This window comes from Salvelinus namaycush, chromosome 3, assembly GCF_016432855.1.
Source record: "Salvelinus namaycush isolate Seneca chromosome 3, SaNama_1.0, whole genome shotgun sequence".
Taxonomy (NCBI): Eukaryota; Metazoa; Chordata; class Actinopteri; order Salmoniformes; family Salmonidae; genus Salvelinus; species Salvelinus namaycush.
Genome location: NC_052309.1, coordinates 70,306,054 through 70,328,904, shown reverse-complemented (window position 1 = coordinate 70,328,904; position 22,851 = coordinate 70,306,054). Strand labels below are relative to the sequence as shown.

Genomic DNA, 22,851 nt, shown 5'->3' with positions numbered 1-22,851 from the left:
GAAAAACGTCACCTACTGTGACATATTACCTTTTTTTTTTTTTACGTGCCAGTAGGACATTTTCCTATGATATCATGTTGGCTACCCAGCAGCTGATAGCAGCTAATATTTGAGATCAGACTTTCACATCTTTGGAAATAAAAGGTGGGAAATGTGGAATAGGGTATGGGAAATATGCTATCCTTGATTTGTTGAGAATAAAATGTAGCCTATAACTCAGAAGAAGTCATTATTTTATGGAATCATTTCCAAACAAACCTGTGGTGCATTGGAATGCCCCCACAAAACCTGGAGGGTGGGGAAACACAGAGAGCAGAAAGCATTTATGGGGTACTAAAATCTTGCTTCCACTCCAGTAGGTGAACAATGGAGTGAGCTCCCAGAATTCAGGCTGTTTACATAGCGAGCTAGTGAATAGAAATGCGTGAAACATTTTACAGTCCCTTGTGATTCTTAGAAGAACTGGCTGCCTTGTTTTCCATCTGCTTTACATACGGGAACAGCTCCACGGTTTGCTCTGAGATTATTTGAATTTCATGGGGTGTCTGACAGGTAACAATAGCGCTGTGTCTATAGATTATTTTGAGGTCTGTGACAGGAGATTTCCTCTTGTGTTTGTGCAGGTTTCCCCAAAACCATATTATAATGGGATCTGAGAACTCAAATATCCTCGGATCAGATCAAAGAGACATGCCTATAATTATTGTATTATATATATTATAATAAATATATTATTATATTATTACTATAATTACAAAGACATGCCGAACACATACAAAGATACCAATCAAATATCAATCTGACTCAGCTACTGTACACTACATGACCAAATGTATGTGGATGCCTGCTTGTCGAACATCTCATTCTAAAATCAGGGTATAATTATGGAGTTGGTCACCCCTTTGCTGCTATAACAGCCTCCCCTCTTCATGGAAGGCTTTCCATCAGCATTAGTGAGGTCGGGCACCGATGTTGGGCGATTAGGCCTGGCTCACATTTGGCATTCCAATTCATCCCAAAGGTGTTCGATGGGGTTGAGATCAGGGCGCTGTGCAGGACAGTCAAGTTCTTCCATACCGACATCTGTATGGATCTCGTTTTGTACACAGGGGCAATGTCATGCTGAAACAGGAAAGCACCTTCCCCAAACTGCACAGAATCTCCTAGAATGTCATTGTATGCTGTAGCGTTAAAATGTACCTTCACTGGAACTAAGGGGCCTAGCCCGAACCATGAAAAACAGCCCCAGACCATTATTCCTTCTCCACCAAACTTTATAGTTGGCACTATGCATTCGGGCAGCTAGTTTTCTCCTGGCATCCGCCAAACCCAGATTAGTTCGTCAGACTGCCAGATGGTGAGGCGTGATTCATCACTCCAGAGAACCCATTTCCACTGCTCCAGAGTCCAATGGCTGCGAGCTATACACCACTCCAGCCGACGCTTGGCATTGCGCATGGTGATCTTAGGCTTGTGTGCGGCTGCTCCTCCATGGAAACCCATTTCATGAAGCTCCAGACAAACAGTTACTGTGCTGACGTTGCTTCCAGAGGCAGTTTGGAACTCAGTAGTGAGTGTTGAAACCGAGGACAGATGATTTTTACTCGCTACGCGCCTCAGCACTCGGTGGTCCTGTTCTGTGAACTTGTGTAGCCTACCACTTTGAGGCTGAGCCGTTGTTGCTCTTAGAAGTTGCCCCTTCACAATAACAGCCCTTACAGTTGACCGGGGCAGCTCTAGCAGAGCAGAAATTTGATGAACTGACTTGTTGGAAAGGTGGCATCCTATGACGGCGCCACATTGAAAGTCAGTGAGCTCTTCAGTAAGGCCATTCTACTGCCAATGTTTGTCTATGGAGATTGCATGGCTGTGTGCTCAATATTATAAACCTGTCAGTAACAGGTGTGGCTGAAATAGCCAAATTCACTAATTTGAAAGGGTGCACTTACTTTTGTATATATAGTGTAAATTTAATGTTGGAACACCTGCTGGGATGATCCCCCATTTGGTATAATACCTTGTGTTGTTCTCTACCATGAATTATTTTATACATATTATAATAATCAGAGCATGAAAGAAATCATGTCTGAAGAAAATTGATGCAAAAATATGCATTGCTATTGCATCCAAATAGGTATTGTTGTGTTTATCTTCAGCCCATGTTTAGCAAGCAATTGTGATGAAAGAGTGATAGAGGGATTTGAAAACAAATTGTTCAGCATTTCACGTACTAATGACTTCACCATCAATTCCCATGTGTGAGACTTTCATCCAGCATGTCAAACCAACGAGATGATTCTGTGGATGAAATCACGCTGTGCAACACACACCCTGAAGCACAAGCTTTCTCTTTCAAAGACACACAGCACCATGGAGAAGGACTTTTAACACACAGGTTGAAAGTGTTCTGTATCTCCACAAGGATTCTGCCTACAGCTACAGGTCCCATAGAATTACAAGGATAGAGCTTACAGCTACAGGCCCCATACAGTTGCCAGGATAGAGCCTACAGCTACAGGCCCCATAGAGTTGCCAGGATAGATCTTACAGCTACAGGCCCCATAGAGTTTCCAGGATAGATCTTACAGCTACAGGCCCCATAGAGTTTCCAGGATAGAGCTTACAGCTACAGGCCCCATAGTGTTTTTTATTTATTTATTTATTTAACCTTTATTTAACCAGGTAGGCTAGTTGAGAACAAGTTCTCATTTACAACTGTGACCTGGCCAAGAATAAAGCAGAGCAGTTCGACACATTCAACAACACAGAGTTACACATGGAATAAACAAACATGCAAATGAGGTAAGATAAGGGAGGTAAGGCAATAAATAGGCCATGGTGAAGAAGTAATTACAATATACCAATTAAACACTGGAGTGATTGATGTGCAGAAGATGAATTTGCAAGTAGAGATACTGGGGTGCAAAGGAGCAAGATAAATAAATAAATACAGTATGGGGATGAGGTAGTTGGATGGGCTATATTACAGATGGGCTTTGTACAGGTGCAGTGATCTGTGAGCTGCTCTGACAGCTGGTGCTTAAATCTGGTGAGGGAGATATGAGTCTCCAGCTTCAGTGATTTTTGCAGTTCGTTCCAGTCATTGGCAGCAGAGAACTGGAAGGAAAGGCGGCCAAAGGAGGAATTGGCTTTGGGGGTGACAAGTGAGATATACCTGCTGGAGCGCGTGCTATGGGTGGGTGCTGCTGTAGCCTACAGCTACAGGCCCCATAGAGTTGCCAAGATAGAGCTCACAGCTACAGGCCACATAGAGTTGCCAGGATAGAGCTTACAGCTACAGGCCCCATAGAGTTGCCAGGATAGAGCTTACAGCTACAGGCCCCATAGAGTTGCCAGGATAGAGCCTACAGCTAAAGGCCCCATACAGTTGCCAAGATAGAGCTCACAGCTACAGGCCACATAGAGTTGCCAGGATAGAGCTTACAGCTACAGGCCCCATAGAGTTGCCAGGATAGAGCTTACAGCTACAGGCCCCATAGAGTTGCCAGGATAGAGCCTACAGCTAAAGGCCCCATACAGTTGCCAGGATAGAGCCTACAGCTACAGGCCCCATAGAGTTGCCAGGATAGAGCTTACAGCTACAGGCTCCATGGACTTGCCGGAATAGAGCTGTATGTTCTGTTTGTCAGTGTGTCCAAAATTCTTGATGGAGTGTCTTGTCCTTTCAATATTGTTAACATGTTTATCATTATGATTGACTCAATCGCTGTGCTTTTGAAACGACAGGACTTTGGCACATATGTAGATCAAGGTCGTCTCAGCAGGTGTGTTGAAGTTCAGCTTGAGGATACAGGGGGAGGGGGAAGCTCTCTGACACACTTATTTTCTACAATGTGCATCACTACATTAGAGCTTTTACTCTACTAATATTAGATTGTTTGAGTTTCTTGTCATCTGGTGCCCTTTCCACCATAATGAGACCCCACTCTCATTTAGCATGTCTATTCAATAGAGCTATGAAACTATCCTCCTGGCCTCCTCATAAACACACAATCCTTCACAGATCATCTAACTGCATTCCCATCGCCAGTCTCAGGCAGCTGGCCCATTTCCATCTAATAGTCAGACTAATCGCCAAGGGAGGAATTACCACTAAATTAAGGACTAAACAAATGTTCTAGTTTATTGAAGGCTGTAAATGGATGAGCCAAGCTGAGGCTATCCTCCCTATTGTGTTGTCAATATTTGTTGAATTTTGTGCTGCTCCATACCACTTAAATGAGACTTTATGGGCATTGATCGAGGGAGTTTGATGAAATAGCATATTCTGAGGAAATACACTGTGCTTAAAGTCGTCCTCCATTCTAATTTTCACCTCATTTAAAACCTGATTTCCTTAACAAAAGGTTGTCCAAGTATGACATAACACAGCGGGGGTCCTCTTTTGTTCTCTATCGCTTCCCTACTGGTCCTTAAGGAAGGGGTGAGGCCGACGACATCACATCTGACCATCAAACCAACTCTTTGAATGCCCTACTCCCTGAAGGTTGCAGTTGTGTCTAAAAAAACACATTGTTTTTACCCTTCAGTGTGTGTACTTTACTGTATACTTGGGACATCGCTTTTCAACAGAAAAAGTTCAAAATTCGCTGGAGGACATCTTTAAGCATGGGTCTGTTGACTCAGTCTCTGATGTTAATTGAAAAATAATAGCAGTGGGGTAGAGGGGAATTGATCTAATCTGCATCATATTTTTCTGTGTTGTCTTATCATGTACTTTGTACTTGAAGCATTTATGCACATCATTAGATCAAAACAATATTGTGTATTTGTCTCACACTTCCCTTGTGAATAGAGTATGACATCAAAATGTATCTAATCTGCAGATCATTAGCCATCACAAACAATGAAGACATGAACCACACAAAGTTCTATTCATTTCACTTTTGGAAATTGTATAGTAATTTCCGGGTGCAGTAAAGTAAAGCATGTATTAAATAAACACTGACAGTGGTTCTATTTTAGTAGCAGGTCATATAACCTGGGCACAGGAGGTTGGTGGCACCTTAATTGGGGAGGACAGGGTCGTGGTAATGGCTGGAGCGGAAGAGGTGTAATGGTATCAAATACATGGTTTCCATGTGTTTGATGCCATTTCATTAGCTCCATTCCAGCCATTATTATGTTCAGTCTTCCCTTCAGCAGCCTCCTGTGAACGTGGGCAATGCCATGACTGGCGTTTCCCCTAAATCAGTCACCCATGCAATGTTGGGCTATTCATTTCCTAAACAGTCTGGTAAAACCAGACAATGTATAATCAATTATCTAACAAAAGTGTTTACGGTGTTAAACTATTTTCAATTTGCTTCAGTCCACTGAGCATGCTGCAGTTTGTGCAGGTTATCCAGCCAAATCAAGCCTGGCTGCAACAGTCCAAATAAAATCAATGCGACATTGATAGATTGATCTTGTGAGGCTAGAGCTCTGGGAGGTCGTGAGCAGATGTGACTGGGTAAGAGAGCCATGGGTTGACTGGGTTTACACAGTGTGGGTGTACTGTGACAAGATGTCACCAACAGGACATTTCTTTCATGAAGTTCAGTTTTGTAAAGGGAAAACCTTCCATTTTTCACTGTCATCCATGCTTTTATTTGCAAACTATGACACTTGAAATTAAGGATTATTAATATACAATTACATTACTATAGCATGGAATTAAATGGCATGTAAAATAATGTTAAACTAATTCAATTTAAAATCCCAAATGAAATCCCATGCACGGCTGCTCCTCGTCTTCAGAAATGACCATCAAAAAAGCAAACAAATAACTATACAATGATGGTGAAATTTGGAGAAAGTTTGTGATTAAGTGCGTTAAAACCTTCCTAGAAGTAATTCGCTGAAGGAGGGATGTGTCAGAATGCTGCATTTTGGCACTTTAGCAAGCCTTTATTCATATAAAAAATGTAATATATCATGCTTTTAAAATTATATATTGGTGCACGATTTCTACTTAAAATATCAAAGGGACACAAAAGGCACTCTTTTTGTGGAACGACCCTACTTACTTTTGAAAAACGTAATCATTTTCGTTCCTATGTAGAATATAAGGCTTTCACAAGAGCCTATCTGCCTTTTTGGGGGATGGTTTTCCATGACATGCCACAGTCCTTCATCTCCTTCTCCACAGGTCATTGCCAGAATTCCTTTTGCTTCAGAATAAGAATATGATTTCAACCTACAGTTGAAGTCAGAAGTTTACATAAACCTTAGCCAAATACGTTTAAACTCAGTTTTTCACAATTCCTGACATTTAATCCTAAGTAAAGAATCCCTGTTTTAGGTCAGTTAGGATTACCACTTCATTTTAAGAATGTGAAATGTCAGAATAATAGAAGAGAGAATGATGTATTTCAGATTTTACTTCTTTCATCGCATTCCCAGTGGGTCAGAAGTTTACATACATTCAATTAGTATTTGGTAGCATTGCCTTGGGTCAAACGTTTCGGGTAGCCTTCCACAAGCTTCCCACAATACGTTTTTGGCACATTCCTCCTGACACAGCTGGTGTAACTGAGTCAGGTTTGTAGGCCTCCTTGCTCACACACACTTTTTCACTTCTCCCCACAAATGTTCTATGGGATTGAGGTCAGGGCTTTGCGATGGCCAATCCAATACCTTGACTTTGTTGTCCTTAAGCCATTTTGCCACAACTTTGGAAGTATGCTTGGGGTCATTGTCCATGTAGAAGACCCAATTGAAACCAAGCATTAACTTCCTGATGATGTCTTGAGATGTTGCTTCAATATATCCACATAAGTTTCCTACCTCATGATGCCATCTATTTTGTGAAGTGCACGAGTCCCTCTTGTAGCAAAGCACCCCCACAACATGATGCTGCCACCCCGTGCTTCATGGTTGGGATGGTGTTCCTCGGCTTGCAAGCCTCCTCCTTTTTCCTCCAAGAAAAATGATGGTCATTATGGCCAAATCAAATCAAATCAAATGTATTTATATAGCCCTTCTTACATCAGCTGATATCTCAAAGTGCTGTACAGAAACTCAGCCTAAAACCCCAAACAGCAAGCAATGCAGGTGTAGCAGCACGGTGGCTAGGAAAAACTCCCTAGAAAGGCCAAAACCTAGGAAGAAACCTAGAGAGGAACCAGGCTATGAGGGGTGGCCAGTCCTCTTCTGGCTGTGCCGGGTGGAGATTATAACAGAACATGGCCAAGATGTTCAAATGTTCATAAATGACCAGCATGGTCAAATAATAATAATCACAGTAGTTGTCGTGGGTGCAGCAAGTCAGGAGTAAATGTCAGTTGGCTTTTCATAGCCGATCATTAAGAGTATCTCTACCGCTCCTGCTGTCTCTAGAGAGTTGAAAACAGCAGGTCTGGGACAGGTAGCACGTCCGGTGAACAGGTCAGGGTTCCATAGCCACAGGCAGAACAGGTCTATTGTTGTTTAATCAGACCAGAGGACATTTCTCCAAAAAATACGATCTTTGTCCCCATGTGCAGATGCAAACCGAAGTCTGGCTTTTTTATGGCGGTTTTGGAGCAGTGGCTTCTTCCTTGCTGAGTGGCCTTTCAGGTTATGTCGATAAAGGACTTGTTTTACTGTGGATATAGATACTTTTGTACCCATTTCTTCCAGCATCCAGCATCCAGCATCCAGCATCTACAAACGGTCCTTTGCTGTTGTTCTGGGATTGGTTTGCACTTTTCGCACCAAAGTACGTTCATCTCTAGGAGACAGAACGCGTCTCCTTCCTGAGCGGTGTGACGGCTGCGTGGTCCCATGGTGTTCATACTTGCGTACTATTGTTTGTACAGATGAAAGTGGTACCTTCAGGATTTTGGAAATTGCTCCCAAGGATGAACCAGACCTTTGGATGTCTACAATTTTTCTTCTGAGGTCTTGGCTGATTTCTTTTGATTTTCCCATAATGTCAAGCAAAGAGGCACTGAGTTTGAAGGTATGCCTTGAAATTCATCCACAGGTACACCTCCAATTGACTCAAATGATGTCAATTAGCCTTTCAGAAGCTTCTAAAGCCATGACATCATTTTCTGGAATTTTCCAAACTGTTTAAAGGCACAGTCAACTTAGTGTATGTAAACTTCTGACCCACTGGAATCGTGATACAGTGAATTTTAAGTTAAATTATCTGTCTGTAAACAATTGTTGGAAAAATTACTTGTGTCATGCACAAAGTATATGTCCTAACCGACTTGCCAAAACTATAGTTTGTTAACAAGAAATTTGTGGAGTGGTTAAAAAACTAGTTTTAATGACTCCAACCTAAGTGTATGTAAACTTCTGACTTCAACTGTACATCATATAGTCATCAATGAAATTGCCTAAATATTCAGAGTTTTAATACTCATTAAATACTCAGAGATGCTGATGCTGTTGGTTGGGGTGACAAGATAAAGAATCAAGATGCCTTCTGACATGTCACTAGTCCTGCTGCTTCCAGAAGGTGCTATAATTCCTTGCGTCTTTTGGCATTTACCTATGGCCACTCTCCGCTGGGCGTAAAAATCTAATGTTTCTGGGTTTAAGTGATTAGTGATGTACAGGTCAGCTGTTTGTTCACCCGTAATTGCTAATAACCCACCTGCAAATGCCTGACTAAATGTGATAAAGAGAAAGTCTGAAGCCCGCACCCGACCCAAACCCGCAAATATAAAAATGCTCTGTAGCTTACAGTCAGAGATTTTAGAACAATTTTTTGACAAGCGGGTGTGTGGGGTAAACAGAGCTGTAAAGTACTTTAAAGTACTACTTACTTAGTTTTTTGCAGTATCTGTACTTTACTTTGCGATTTATTACTTTTACTTCACTATATTCCTAAAAAAATTATGTACTTTTTACTCCATACATTTTCCCTGACGCCCAAAAGTACTTGTTACATTTTGACAGGAAAATGGTCCAATTCACGCACTTATCAAGAGATCATCTCTGGTCATCCCTACTGCCTCTGATCTGGCGGACTACCTAAACACAAATGCTTCATTTGTAAATTCATGTCTGAGTGTTGGAGTGTGCCCCTGGCTATCCGTAAATAAAAAAATATTAACAAATTGTGCCATCTGGTTTGCATAATATAAGGAATTTGAAATTATTCATACTTTTACTTTTGATACTTAAGTATATTTTGCAATTCCATGTACTTTTGATAATAGAGTATATTTAAAACCAAACACTTTAATACTTTTATTCTAGTATTTTACTGGATGACTTTCACTTTTACCTGAGTCATTTTCTATTAAGGTATCTTTACTTTTACTCAAGTATGACATTTGACTACTTTTTCCACCACTGGGGATAAATATATACACAGTTCCAGTCAACATTTTGGACACACCTACTCATTCAAGGGTTTTTCTTTATTTTTACTATTTTCTACATTGTAGAACAATAGTGAAGATATCAAAACTATGAAATAACACATATGGAATCATGTAGTAACCAAAAAACCTTGTCACAACACAACTGATTGGCTCAAATGCATTAAGAAGGAAAGAAATTCCACAAATTAATGTTTAACAAGGCACACCTGTTAATTGAAATGCATTCCAGATGACTACTTCATGTAGCTGGTTGAGAGAATGCCAAGAGTGTGCAAAGCTGTCATCAAGGGTGGCTACTTTGAAGAATCTCAAATAAAATATATATTTTGATTTGTTTAACACTTTTTCGATTACTAGATATGTGTTGTTTCATAGTTTTGATGTCTTCACTATTATTCTTCAATGTAGAAAATAGTCAAAATTAAAGAAAACCCCTTGAAAACTTTTGACTGGTACTGTATTTTTATTAAGTAATTTATACTGAACAAACATATAAATGCAACATGTAAAGTAATGGTGGCATGTTTCATGAGCTGAAATAAAAGATCCCAGAAATGGTCCATATGTACAAAAAGGTTTAGTGCACAATTGTGTTACATCCCTATTAGTGAGCAATTCTCCTTTGCCAAGATAATCCATCCACCTGACAGGTGCGGCATATCAAGAAGCTGATTAAACGGCATGATCATTACACAGGTGCACTTTGTGCTGGGGACAGTAAAATGCTATTCTAAAATGTGTAGTTTTGTCACACAACACAATGCCACAAATGTCTGAAGTTTTGAGGGAGCATGCAATTGTCATGCTTACTGCAGGAATGTCCACCGGAGCTGTTGCCAGAGAATTTAATGTTAATTTCTCTACCATAAAACACCTCCAACGTCATATGAGATACGTTGTTTTAGAATTTTGGAAATATGTCCAATTGGCCTCACAACCGCAGACCACATCATTTTGGTAGGCTATTTGTTAATAAACTTGTCTCTAATTAAATGCAGCTTCTCTTCTGTCATTACTTATTGCCCTAGAAGACTAAATAAACCCTTGCTCATCAGATACTATGTTATAGCCTAGCCCACATCGATAGAATGAAAAAGGGGGCATATAATACGAACGTCTAGCAACCCAAAGGTTTCGAGTTCGAATCTCGTCAACGCGAACCCAATGGTTTCAAGTTCCAATCTCATCACAGACAACTTTAGCTAATTAGCAACTTTGCAACTACTTAAAACTTTTTAGCTACTTTGCAACTACTTAGCATGTTAGCTAACCCTTCCCCTAATGCGAACATCTAGAAACTCAAAGGTTGCAAGTTCCAATCTCATCACTGACAACTTGAGCATTTTAGCAACTTTGCAACTACTTACTACTTTTTAGCTGCTTTGCAAATTTGTAACATATAATACAAATTGTAATTCTTAAGAGGATAACATATCATATGAATTGGATGATGGACATCCACAAATGAATACATACAATACGAAACGTAACATGTCATACTATTTGGAGTATGTCAGATTTACGTACAGAATGATACGAAATAATCTGAGACATGGTTGCTTGTGACTGTTGAATTTGTATAGTGCCTCACACACGCCCGTCTCTTTATTTTCAACTCTTCATTTTGTAGCATTTCTCTTATTGATTTAAACTCCGACATTGTCCTTTTTGTCTCATTGGATGGACGTTAACTATTTGTGCCCAAGTTCCCAAAAGCATTTGGCAATTGCTGTGTATTTGGCGATTGCCTACAGCTATGCCCTAAAGCTTGAGCTTAAGCACTAATGCCAGATAAAAAATAAAGGAGAAGAAAATGAAGGCCCTACACCTGAAATGCACAAGAATGATACATTTATGGATTTTTTTATGCATTGTTTTCTCTTTATTCAACCCGCATGTGCATCACCACCAGGGATACAGTCAAAACCCAGAGGTGCCTTATTGCTATTATAAACTGGTTACCAACGTAATTAGAGCAGTAAAAATAAATGTTTTGTCATACCCGTGGTATACGGTCTGATATACCACAGTTGTCAGCCAATCAGCATTCAGGGCTCGAACCACCCAGTTTATAATTATAACTAAACATTGTTCTATCGTGATGGAGAATCTGGGGTAAATTACAGTACAGTATTTTCAACCTAAATTTAGTTTCCCCGTAAAAACGAATGTGGGGACACCCCGCTCAGGCGTCTTTTTAGATATTTTCTAAACCTGCTAAATTAGGTTAGCCAATAGCAAATTACAAAATACATAAAGAATAATAGCGCTATGTGGCGGCTGCAGGGCTCTATGTCACTAGCCGCTACTGGAGCTAGACGTTAGCACAGCTGGAGGCTAGATCAAACTGTCCACTCTTCAGACTGGAGCAAGAGGAGCTAGCAGGATAGATGTATTTTGCTTAATAACGTTGTTGTTTTTTTACGAAAAATGTACTTCGTGCAAAATAATGTGATATTACTGTTTGCATGATCGAACCCTATCATCACGTCGACAAGGAACATAAATAATGTATTCGTTTTCTACACGGAGCTCTTTTATTTCAACACTAGAGTCTATATATGTCAATAACGGTAACTGGAAGTGTTTTGGGCATTATGCAAATTATTCGAGTGTTTACTATTTATTTGTCCACATGTCATTGTTGGGGTATTAAAGAGAACATGTGCCCAGTGATTATACGTTTGCTTGTGGAAAAGCCATACAGTATTTCATTAGATATCTGATCCATTCTAACAATATTTGGGGATAGTTTTTTTTTATCAGACTCGAGGTTCAGGGGTCTCGCTCCCTAAAAATCTCTGTCTCTTCAAATTTAATTCAGTGACATGTCACACGTGAGGAAGTATATGGAAAATGGTGGTTTTAATAGAAGTCTTGTGTATTCATTAGAGTTAACAAGGTAGCAAAGGTTTTGCAGGTAGGCAGCCCCCAGCTAGCTAAGTGTATGGTTATAACATTTGTGGTTTTCAGACCAGATTGATTGTGCACTGTACCTTTTGATTGGGTCTAACAATTCTCTCTATTCCACAGCACTAGTCTATGGCAGAACTGTAGTCAGCTATCTCTGCTGCTTTGCCTGTGACGGAAGCAGAATTTCCGCTTGACTTCAGTGAAAAAGTTGAGCCCAGTGTGGTGGATGTGCTGAAACGTTGCAGGCAGCAGCTGTACACCGGGAGCGGTCGATGGAGGCAAAACGCTCAGATCATCTTGGACTTTTCCTGGGAGAAGCTCAACACAGGAACAGGGGTGATGTGGACAAGGAGTGGAGGTGTTTGTATTCATATGGCTGCCTGTTCAAAGTAGCTGCCCTATGCAGTGATGATGCCTCACCAGCTACAGTGCAGGAGGCCATACGGACATGTGACTTGGGCCTGCTCATGGGGGCAGCCATCATGGACAATATTTTATAAACCTTTGTAAGGATCCTGTAAAATGAAATCGGGAAGAGGCACTCCAATGAGGAGAATCCTAGTGAAGTAGTTAGTGCCAAGGTGGATTTCATATCTTATACTGTGTATGTTGTGGCCTGTTGCTTTCTAACCAGTCTGTGAGCCTGTGTCATATCCCTTTTGTTCTTTCTCATAATTTTCTTAAAGGCTATTTTATTTTGCTTTGCATATTGCTTGTTCTTCAGTCAAACTGTGTCTGTTTATGCTATGTTAAATTCTCTTTTCTTCTCAACAGAAAATTAAGGTTGACTGTGTTAGTGCCTGTGGTCAAGCAGGTTCTGGCAGTATCAAGGAGACACTGTCCATCATTGGAGAGCTTCAAGAAAGATTACTTGGATCCCCAAAAGCCAGTCATATTAGAGGGTATCATAGATCACTGGCCAGCCTTCAAAAACCACCCTTGGAGGTACCTTTTTCTATATTTTGTGTCCTTCTCTAGTCCCTTGCCCTTACCTTCTCATAGTCCCCTAGACACCTGTGTTGATTTTGTTTCCTCCCTTTGCAAAGCATAGAATACCTGCAAACTGTTGCTGGTTGTCGGACTGTACCTGTTGAAGTGGGATCAAGATATACCGATGAGGAATGGTCACAGACACTCCTAACAGTCAATGAATTCATCGATCGCTATATTATTGTGAAAGTAAGTACTTCCTCGTGAAAAATATTACCCCAAGAATAAGCCAAGGATAGATGCTTTTCACTCAATGCCTATTCCCGCTCTCTCTCACTCACATTAGGACGCATCAAGTTTGGGATATCTTGCTCAGCACCAGCTATTTGATCAGGTTGGTCATTGCCCTGTCCTGTTTTTTACATAACAAATTTGGGTGAGGATGTCAGTGTTGATATATACTGAACAAAAATATAAACACAACATGTAAAGCGATGGTTTCATGAGCTGAAATAAATTTCAGCAATTTGTTTACATCCCTCTTAGTGAGCATTTCTAATTTGCCAAGATAATCCATCCACCTGACAGATGTGGCATATCAAGAAGCTGATTAAACAGCATGATCATTACACAGGTGCACCTTGTGCTGGGGACAAAGGGTCACTCTAAAATGTGCAGTTTTGTCACACAACACAATACCACAGATGTCTCAAGTTTTGAGGGAATGTGCAATTGGCATGCTGAATGCAGTTATGTCCACCAGAGCTGTTGCCAGAGAATTGAATGTTAATTTCTGTACCATTAGCCGCCTCCAACGTTGTTTCAGGCATTGTGATACCGGCCACCAGGACAGCTGATGAAACTGAGGAGTATTTCTGTCTGTAATAAAGCCCTTTAGTGGGAAAAACTCATTCTGATTAGCTGGGCCTTGCTCCCCAGTGGGTGGGCCTATGCCCTCCCAGGCCCACCCATGGCTGCGCCCATGCCAGTTGTGAAATCCATAGATTAGGGCCTAATTAATTTTTCAATTGACTGATTTCCTTATATATGTAACTTAGTAAAATCGTTGAAATTGTTGCGGTTATTTTTGTTCACTATAAGACTAAAATACAACATAAATGTATATTTTACTGGAAATGTAGGATATAGGCTTCTATAATCCTTGCCTCCATTTTGGTATTGTACAAATTACATTTAAAGCATACAAGTTTTTCAGTTACAAAAACAGTATTTTGTTCAATGTACTCTTCTCCAAGGTCCCCGAGCTGAAAGACGACATCCGTATCCCTGACTACTGTTGTCTTGGAGAGGAAGATGACATCACGATCAATGCTTGGTTTGGGCCAGGAGGTACAGTGTCCCCCCTTCATCAAGATCCTCAACAGAACTTCCTGGCTCAGGTGAGTCCAACACATCCAGCGAGTAGGATCACTCACACTAATTTGGACCCTGCCAGAGATGTGTGTGATACTGTATTTTGGCAATCATAATTTGGTGACTGCATGGTTTCCCTATTATGTAACAGGTGGTTGGGAGAAAGTATATTCATCTGTATTCCCCTGAGGACACAGAGAAACTCTACCCTCACCAATTGCAGCTCCTACACAACACTAGTCAGGTTAAAATTCAATTTTAAATCTCTTCATGTACCAGATCTATGATCTTAAAAACAATCTAGCATTTAAGTGATCTACCTAAACTGTTAGTGCTGCATACTTTGAATGGGAGAAATTAGTAAAGTGTTTGCCATTTAAACACAAAGCTTTCTTTAATGCAGGTGGAGGTGGAGAGTCCAGACGTGGAGCGATTCCCAGAGTTTGTGAAGGCTCCCTACCTAGAGTGTGTGTTGCAGCCTGGGGAGGTCTTGTTCATCCCAGTCAAGCACTGGCATTACGTGCGTTCTTTGGAGCTCAGCTTTTCTGTTAGCTTCTGGTGGTCATGACCCATGATGAGGGATCCAGATTCAGGTTGTTTTTAGTCAGAATTTTGGTTATTGCAGTGGTCTTGTAAAATGCAAGTCTTGTGCTCACGTATGTTGTGACTTAGGTCTGAATGTTATTTTCTTAATCAATAACATGTCTGTCCTTTCATTGCTTCAGCCCTCTAAGCCTCGCCCACCAAATAGCTTTAAAAACACCTGATTCTATAAACAAATTCATGGTTAAGTGTCAATGGTAATTTAAAAAGGATTAAGGTTGGAAACAAGTCTCAATTTACATAGTTCACAACTTACAACGGCGATTCATATTGAAGAATTATGGGAAATTTGCTCAACTCAACTTTAGTAGAGGAAAATAGCCTATCACATAATTAAAAGTATCCCACCTCATATCCATGACAAAGGAAAGCCAGTTGTGTTCAATCTATCAACACTTGAATGTGATTATGGCACACATTGAATGCCAAGCTACCTGCATGATTGGCGCTTGCTTCCACTCATTACTAAATTAAATGAAGGAGCAGTTAGTGTATGCTCATTTCCTACTGCATATAAAATATGGAGTTGTTACCCATTTAGTTTGATAGGGTATGCTTTTTCAAATTAGCATATTTAATTGTTGCCAAATTATTCCTGCAGATACTCAAAGATGAGGTGATGTCCATAATTTATTCAAATAAGGCAGTACTATTCTAATTTAACAACCTAATGAACCACAGGCACAAATTATGTAAACACCACTTTCCATTTAAACTGCCTGAAAGAATGATTGAAGTAGTTGCCACACTTCCCAGAATTGCTCCCCTAGAAAGTAACTTAATAAAATTAAGATAATCAAGTTAAAAGTGGAGCTCACGGGAGACCATTGACGATTCAAGGAAAGTTAGATGTTCTCCTGAAAGAATCTAACATTTAATATATAATTATAAAAACTTTTTTTCAACATTCAAACTTAACTCAATTTATCTTTACATTTGAATGAAGGCAAAACATTGTACTGAAGGTTCTGACAGCTATACATGCATCCGTGAGGTTATGACCTCCTGGTCCTCCGGGTCTGAGCTGTAGACCGAGGAGTGGGGGCGGGGGCCGTGTTCTCTTTGGCTGCTGACTGAGTCTCGCTCTGAGAGGACGGAGGTCTATACACATCTATAGGGAAGAGAAGGGAAAATTAAATGATATGAATGACTAGATAAGATAGGTAAATATATTTTTTCTTCGTCTGGGTCGAAAACAGATGAAAGTGATATGTATACACAGACCTTTATACAAACTATGATAGATTGTATAGACTATCATGGTACCACTTGTGTTGCAATTCTTTGATCAGCGCAACATTATTACCTGGGATCTCATGTGGCCAGAAGTCCTCACAGGCAGGGCATCGTGGATCAGTCCTTCCTTTGAAGTATCTGGCGACACAAGGGGTGTGGATTTTGATGCCACATGTAGGATTTTCACACGTCTGGCACTGAGAGGTAAAAAGACCAGATTATTACAAAAATGAAGCATGAAACCAAATGCATTGCCTAGAAAGCCAGGCTATATCAGTGGTGTCAATCCCATTTTAAATTCAGTCAACATATTTTGAGTAGCAACTACACCATTCATGAGAAGCATATCCAACAAAACATTAGACATGCAACATTAAACATTCATGTCTACCTTCTAGCAAGTTTGAACAGAGAGCAGGGGACTGAGAAAAGTGAGTTTGGGAATCTGACAAAAAGCAGATGTTACACCAACTTGGATTTGACATGGGGTCCAATTTAGCTAGCAGGAGGAATACATTAGATGCAACTTATTTACTGTAATTTAAATTGAAGTTGTATCACTTTACCTGCAAGGCCACATTGTGACAGATATGGCAGACCTTGACCTGGTCTTGATACAACATCCGAATATATGGCTCCAGCTCCATTATACATCGAGTGGAGAGAGAGTAGTCACCATTTTTCTGAAGGAAAGACAAACACAGATTGCAAGTCAATCAGTGGCACAAGATAGTGAGTGTGCACAAGAAGCAATAACTGCATGCATAGAATGTGTCTTCAGAGACAGCACCTCATTCAGCCACTTATCCTGAACAAGCCTGTTCAGTACATGTTCCGTTTCTCTTTTCTTTAGCTTTTTTGTCTGGAGGCTGTCGGCACAGTTAAGAATGTCCGTGGAAGAGGCGGTTCCATTGTCAGAGTCCACAATTAGGTCCATCTAAAAAACAAATACAAAAATAAGAACATGCCAGTTGTTACAAAGATATTCAAATGTTATTTAATTCTTAAGTCTTATTGTTAGTCATTTACCATTTACTAAAAACAGCATACTCACTGTTTTTCGGAATAATTCCAACTCATTGTCTGCATAATCAGTTGACATCCTGGTCACATCAGTTTCAGCCATGTTCACCTGAACAGGAGAAGATGTCAGCAGGAAAAATAAGAGCAGTTCATGATGACGGTAGTAGTAGTAAAAGAGCTTTGTGAATGAATTTGATTAGTGTCACTGACCAAAGCATGATACTGAAGACCATCCTCCTCAGACATCCCTTTTCTGATCTGCATGAACATGGGCTGCAGCTGGGCATTAATAACCTCGATGAAGTCATCGAGTTTATCATGAGCATAGTGTGCTGTATAAAAAGGGGTACATGCGAGTAGCCCTCAACAAAAACATTTTTGGACAGTTTCTCAGACCTAGATTAAGCCTATTCCTGGACCTAAAGGCACTTTCAATAGAGAATCTCTATTGTGTCTAGAAAACTGGACCTTTGAGTTTAAGGGTTTACCATACAGACACTTGCCTGACAAAAAATAAACAGTAGAGAACCAGGGGCAAAATAGTATGCAGCTATGCTGTTCTTACCACCGTGAGCCTCACAGCAATGCCGGTGGAGAGCCCTTGCCTTGGCACCATCAATGATCCCATTGACCATCATGGTTTGCAGGAACCTTTTATGGCTTTCTCCCAGTGGTCGAGCCATAGTGCAAGGAAAGCCCTAGAAAAAACATTCAACAACGATTTTGAATAAGCAGCATTTGAGGGTGTGAGATTCCATTGGACCCCACACAATGTGGTTGACCAATAATTGCTAGTGCTTCGATAAGCCAATTTGCCTCTTTGCATTATAGGCTGACGTTAGCTCACAGATGAAAGTGGTTAGCTACACTGAACAAAAATATAAACGCAACATGCAAAGTGTTGGTCCCATGTTTCATGAGCTGAAATAAAAGATCCCAGAAATGTTCCATACGCACAAAGCTTATTTCTCTCAAATGTTGTACCGAAACTTGTTTACATCCCTGTTAGTGAGCATTCCTCCTTTGCCAAGACAATCCAACTGACAACTGTGACATATCAAGAAGCGGATTAAACAGCATGATCATTACACAGGTGCACCTTGTGCTGGGGACAATAAAATACTATTCTAAAATATGTAGTTTTGTCACAACACAATGCCACAGATGTCTCAAGTTCTGAGGGAGCGTGCAATTGGCATGCTGACTGCCGGAATGTCCATCTGAGCTTTTGCCAGAGAATTTAATGTTAATTCCTGTACCATAAGCCACTTCCAATGTCGTTTTAGAGAACTTGGCAGTACGTCCAACCGGCCTGACAACTGCAGACCACGTGTACGGCATCGTGTGGGCGAGCTGTCAACGTTGTGAACAGAGTGCTCCATGGTGGGTTATGGTATGTGCAGGCATAAGCTACTGACACACACAATTGCATTTTTATCGATGACAATTTGAATGCACAGAGATACAGTGATGAGATCCTGAGGCCCATTGTTGTGCCATTCAGCCATTGCCTCATGTTTCAGCATGATAACGCACGGCCCCATGTCGCAAGGATCTGTACACAGTTCCTGGAAGCTGAAAATGTCTCAGTTCATCCATGGCCTGCATACTCACCAGACATGTCACCTGTTGAGCATGTTTTGGATGCTCTGGATCGACATCTACAACAGTGTGTTCCAGTTCCCGCCAATATCCAACAACTTCGCACAGCCATTGAAGAGTGGGACAACATTCCACAGGCCACAATCAACAGCCTGATCAACTCTATGCGAAGATGTGTCACGCTGCATGAGGCAAATGGTGGTCACACCAGATACTGACCGGTTTTCTGATCCACGCGCCAACAGATGCACGTCTATTCATGTGAAAGTCATGTGAAATCCATAGATTAGGGCCTAATGAATATATTTCAATTGACTGATTTCCTTATATGAACTGTAATACAGTAAAATCTTTGAAATTGTTGTGTGTTGCATTTATATTTGTGTTCAGTATAGTTATCTCTAGCTGTCAAACAGTAATGTTAGCTAGCTCGCTCAGGGTGCGTGTGTAGCTCTCCGGTAGTAATAGACAACGCAACTCACACACAAAGACCTCATACACACGCAGACTCCTGTACTCACACTGACTGTATACACACGCAGACTGTACAAAATATTAGGAACACCTAATCTTTTGTCTTACCCATTCACCCTCTGAATGGCACACATACACAATCCATGTCTCAATTGTCTCAGGGCTTAAAAATCCTCCCCTTCATCTACACTGAAGTGGATTTAACAAGGGATCATAGCTTTCACCTGGATTCACCTGGTCAGTCTATGTCATGGAAAGAGCAGGTGTTCCTAATGTTTTGTACACTCAGTTTTTGTGTATTTAGATCTCTCACACACACACGCCGATACTCACAAACACATCCAACGTTGTGAGAAGGAGGTAGCCGGAACCCAATATGGTGACCGGAGTATGGGCGAGTGGGTGTGTCAAAAGGAAAGGAGTGGGTGTGTGGAAAGCACTCTGCTATAGGTTACACCAAAGACAGAAGAGTATGGTTTAGAAATTCTGTCAGACGGTTTTAATTGAGCAGTGTTGTTTATTTATTTTTTGTTTCTTACCACGCCGCTACCGTACATTTGAGCTACAGTACCGTGAGAGTTTGGACTTTTGTTTTGAAGCCAGAGGATGAGTCTTGAGTCGGATTTCACTGTTATAAACAAATAATTTTACATTCAGTTTATTTTTTATAAAAATGATTGATGATGGGTGTACTGTTGCTTTATGGGTTGTATGCGTGTGCTTACTGTGACTATCACTCTGATATTGGCTACTAGGTAGCTACTTCCCACGCCGTTGCCGGACAGTAGTGCTTGTCAAGCAGGAGCGAAGGGCACTGTGTCCCGGTGTCGTTCATGCCCTTCCTATTGAGTAGTAGACTATGTATGTATCAAGGTGACATCTAGATGGCTATCAATATTAGTTATTTCTTGTGTAGGCTGCTATCAAATATATGTATAACTAACAAATGATACTTCATCTGTGTCGTTTACAGTGGGAGGAAATTAAGAATAGTGGGCAGAACAAGTAAGGAGGTGGGCAAAGCCAAGTACAAGCTAGTGAGATCCTATTGGCGCGTTGTAGCATGTATTTGCATATTTCTGTTAGGGAATGCATCCTCTGGGAAGTGTCTTTGTGCACAAACTCAATTCGACCATGCACTCCTAAACTGATTGGTCAACAAGCTTATTTGACACGTCAAAAGACCCAAATGGCGTTCCATAGAAATCCTGTTTGAGAATGAAACGACTGAACAAATGAACAAAGAAACAGCACAGCAAGTAAGTGAAAGAAATAGGTTTTGATTATGTTTTACTGGTAATGGGGACATACATAAATGCCAACAAAATAACCTTTTGGTCAGTGTGGTGTGTGTGTGTAACCTTTATTTAAAAAGGCAAGTCAGTTAAGAACAAATTCTTATTTACACTGAGATGCAGTGCCTTAGACCGCTGCATCCATATGTGTGTGTTAACTATTTAACTGTAATAGAATGCTTAAAAGGCCGCTAAAATTTTAAATATCGGTTATCGGTATCGTTTTTTTTTTGTGAAGGAAGATATCGGTATCGTCCAAAAATGTCATATCGGTGCAAACATATGTTTTCATACCCTACATTACTCATCTCATATGTATATACTGTACTCTATACCATCTACTGCATCTTGCCTTGCCTATTCGGGCATCACTCATTCATATAGTTTTATGTACATATTCGTATTCATTCCTTTACACTTGTGTGTATAAGGTAGTTGTGAAATTGTTAGGTTATATTACTTGTTAGATATTACTGCATGGTCGGAAACTAGAAGCACAAGAATTTCGCTCCACTCGCATTAACATCTGCTAACCATGTGTATGTGACAAATAAATTTGACTTGATTTCGATCATTAACGTAAACTCGTACATCGCCTTGGTCTGTACAATTGCCCTTATTTTAGCGCCCCAAAAACGTAATACTTCCAGATCAACTGTAATGTCAATACCATTGTAAAGCACAATTTCTCCCCTTTCCAACATTATCAATTACATGACCTAAACGCTGCCCGTTTCTGCATAATTGAAGCAGGCAATGAGCCCCGTCGGGTCTTTTTAAAAATGGCGGGTGGGGAAGCGAAACTAATGCGTGATGGTGAGAAGGAGAGATGTGTGGGAGAATTGCTTTTTTTCACTCAATCTGTCCAACTTATCACCTTATCGCCTCTAAAATGTAAATAAAACACTATAAAGAGTTTATATAATGTGTCATTACATACCTATTTGAATGTTTGTGTCGAATTTGAAATCGGGTTTTTAAGGCGGTGCTAAAGTGATATTAGAAGTAAACAGCGGCTTTGAGAATGATGATCGCATGCAATGATGATGCAAAAAATTATTAGGTATCCCCCCTTACCCCCGTCACTGTCCATTTCTTGTTTTTAAACGATGAGAAAAGTGCTACACCTGGTGGAGAGAGATTGTAAGACAGAAATAGTTGCTTTATGCGTGCTGTACGTTACGACATGACACGATGTAACTGATGGTCCGTTTTTTCAACTTTTCTCCAATACTATAGAGCCATTACCATGTCGATCAACGCTTGAATAGAAAACTAGTTCACACCCCCGATTTTGAAGTCAACACAGTCCCATTAGTTTTCTTTGTAGCCTCGTTTGAATGTTGCGCACATTTGTACGGAATGGGGTGAGTTTCTGAAATTAGTGATTTCTTGTTTTTTATTATTTGTGTAGCGGTTTGACATTTTTGCTTGACGATTATGCGCTAGTAACACAAGCATTTCGCTACATCCACGATAACATCTGCTACTGTGTAAGGCAACGCGACCAATAAACTTTGATTGGGCTAGTCAGTTATTGTTAGCCAACCAGCAGTAACAACATGTCAGCAAATGTTCCGAACAAAATAGACCAGCACAGCGTATAGCAAAAACAATATATATATAATATACAACACATATATTAAATTTCAAACAACAGCATCCCCACTCACCAGGCAAGTCAGTCGTTGCTCTGTTTTGTTAATGCTGGTTCCTTTTACTTCTGTCAAAAGTTAGCTAGCTAGCTTTCTTTACGCGGGTTGAACGTGAGACTTGCACGGGCCTACCTCTTCCTCTGTAGTTACGTTTACTGTGTTTCTGGAAAACTATCTTGAAGCCAAGGTGCTACCGCCCCCAGGCGGACTGGTAGACCAAAAGCGTCTCAAGCAAAAAGGCAAACATAGTGCAGTAGCTATTGTTTAGATTGGAAACTATGTGGCTCGGTGTTCCATGTATTTATCTGAAACTAGACTTCCAATAGATCAAGTTGCAAAAACATTGCAATATTATTAAGACGTCATTGATGGAATTCGAAGTTGGTAATCAATCATAAAACTAAAACAAAGCGTACATGC

General features: G+C 40.5%; 1 protein-coding gene and 1 pseudogene across 7 annotated transcripts; one reads left to right on the top strand and one right to left on the bottom strand.

Moving 5' to 3' along the window:
• The first annotated feature begins 12,368 nt into the window (after positions 1 to 12,368).
• Positions 12,369 to 18,337, top strand: LOC120036645 (annotated as a pseudogene).
• LOC120036592 (non-structural maintenance of chromosomes element 1 homolog) lies at positions 15,759 to 22,819 on the bottom strand. 7 transcript variants are annotated; one of them, XM_038982991.1, is made up of 10 exons: positions 22,450 to 22,819; positions 20,037 to 20,109; positions 19,815 to 19,925; positions 17,971 to 18,103; positions 17,616 to 17,737; positions 17,437 to 17,514; positions 17,173 to 17,319; positions 16,949 to 17,065; positions 16,453 to 16,579; positions 15,759 to 16,257 (listed from the first exon to the last, which is right to left on the bottom strand). In XM_038982991.1, exons 4-10 carry the CDS (start codon positions 18,086 to 18,088, stop codon positions 16,142 to 16,144), a joined length of 825 nt encoding a protein of 274 aa, XP_038838919.1. In that variant the 5' UTR covers positions 18,089 to 18,103; positions 19,815 to 19,925; positions 20,037 to 20,109; positions 22,450 to 22,819; the 3' UTR covers positions 15,759 to 16,141. The 7 variants fall into 7 exon arrangements, with proteins under 7 accessions (XP_038838919.1, XP_038838926.1, XP_038838930.1 ...); XM_038982998.1 differs by having other exon boundaries at positions 19,815 to 19,922; XM_038983002.1 differs by having other exon boundaries at positions 20,053 to 20,109.
• Between the last annotated feature and the right edge of the window lie 32 nt (positions 22,820 to 22,851).